General features: G+C 36.7%; 1 protein-coding gene across 1 annotated transcript in view; it reads right to left on the reverse strand.

Annotated features, from left to right (window-relative positions):
* Nucleotides 1-1,683, reverse strand: part of LOC105813186 (hemicentin-1) — a gene marked incomplete at its 5' end in the record, with an annotated part of 108,069 nt that overhangs the window by 41,784 nt on the left and 64,602 nt on the right. The window contains one exon of the mRNA XM_012647828.1: nt 306-476. Coding sequence (XP_012503282.1) covers nt 306-476 — 171 coding nt within the window. The remainder of the gene's footprint in view (nt 1-305; nt 477-1,683) is intronic.

The raw sequence follows: 1,683 nt of genomic DNA on the forward strand, positions 1-1,683 counted from the left end.
CTTCCTCCATGCTGGGGGGCAGGGTCAGAGCAGTCCCTTGTTCTCTGTCTGGCACCTCCTCCACAGGACACCGTACAGGCACTCCAACTGGCCCAAGATGCCCACTTGCCATCCACTGGAGTAAGGGAAAAATGCATGTGATTTGTTACCACCTAAAAATCATCAGGTTAAATCCTGGGCATTGTTAGATTGAGTGATGTTCTTGTGGGTATAGTCAGAATGGAATAGATTCTTATTGACATACTACCTAGGTAAGATAGGTAGATGTTAATTTACTAAAGTTATGAACAGTGTATTTCTGTTACCTGGACAGTGTCTTTCATTGCAAACTTGCATCTGTGTTTCTGCTCCATCACAGTAGGATCCATCAAATGCTGGAGGTGGGTTATTGCAAAGTCTTGTTCTCGTCTGGGTTCCTTTCCCACAGCTTTCACTGCATGGACCCCAAGGCTGCCAAGCACTCCATGCTCCATGAACTATAAACACCCCAAGAGACAAGAGTTTCAAGCCACAGAACTATGTTTAAAAAGGAAAATTATACAAATAAATTAACTCAGTAATGAGTGGTTTAGCCTACAATCTAAAATAATTTAAACTGAACCAAGGGAAACATAATAAATAATGTTCTTCCTTTCTCCTTCCAGTTGTATTTTCAGAGGAATTTGTGTCTATAGGGAAATTCAGAAGGCCTACCTAATGCCAAAATAAATGTTTAAAATCACCCAAAGGGGCTATTTCATTAAATTTAAATTTACTCAAACTACCACACGTATTAAACACAATCTGAGTGTTTAAACCCTGGCTTAGTATTTGTCTATACTCTATGCTCTGGGGAAAGTAGAAGGAACTTGGAACTAGGAACAAGGCTATATAACAGATCTAGATGTGGTTATGGATAACACAAATATTACCACCCTGATAATTTGGAACCCAGACTGCACGACCACATCTTTAAGCCTGATTCAGCTTCATGTGTACTTGTATCTTTCAACAGCATGATGATTTGCACAGTGGTTAACACTTTGAAAAATTTTTCTCCATTACATAATGTTCATGAATTAAAAGTTCTGAATAACATACTTACCTGCTTCCTAAACAACAGAAAAAGCTGACCAGTAGTTTCCAAAGAGTGATATTAAGGCCTTCCTTTTGGTAACTAACATATTACGCCATCTGACCACAAGACTGGAACAACTTTATGTTTCCTAACTAGGTGCATGGGCTGAGAATCAACATTATGATTTCTCTTATGTACAAGTCAGTATCAGGTCATATTTTCGCTTTAAGGGAAATTTCTAGATATGGGGCTCATAAAGTATGTTTTTTGGCCACCCACTTTAACCAAAATCTGAACCAAAATAGGGGCCTGAGGTCTGAGTCTAAATATTCTCTTATTACAACCTATAAGATAACAAAGGAATAAGTTGAAAACCAAGTAATGAAACAATCATTTGTCTGCTTTGGTTAGAAAATATTTTAAAACACATTTTGCATTTTATAATATTAACTGATTTCTAATTGAGTTGCCTATTTATCTTTGTGCTTTGTAGACATAGACAAACATAGTCTTATTTTAGCCAATAAGAATTTGCACCAAAAAGTATTTAGATTAGATTAGATTTAGCTATTAGATTTAGCTATGAGCTAAATCTCAGAGGAAAGAAGAAAGTCTTTAAATATCTG

The sequence above is a fragment of the Propithecus coquereli genome, unplaced genomic scaffold (genome assembly GCF_000956105.1).
Source record: "Propithecus coquereli isolate 6110/MARCELLA unplaced genomic scaffold, Pcoq_1.0 Scaffold270, whole genome shotgun sequence".
Taxonomy (NCBI): Eukaryota; Metazoa; Chordata; class Mammalia; order Primates; family Indriidae; genus Propithecus; species Propithecus coquereli.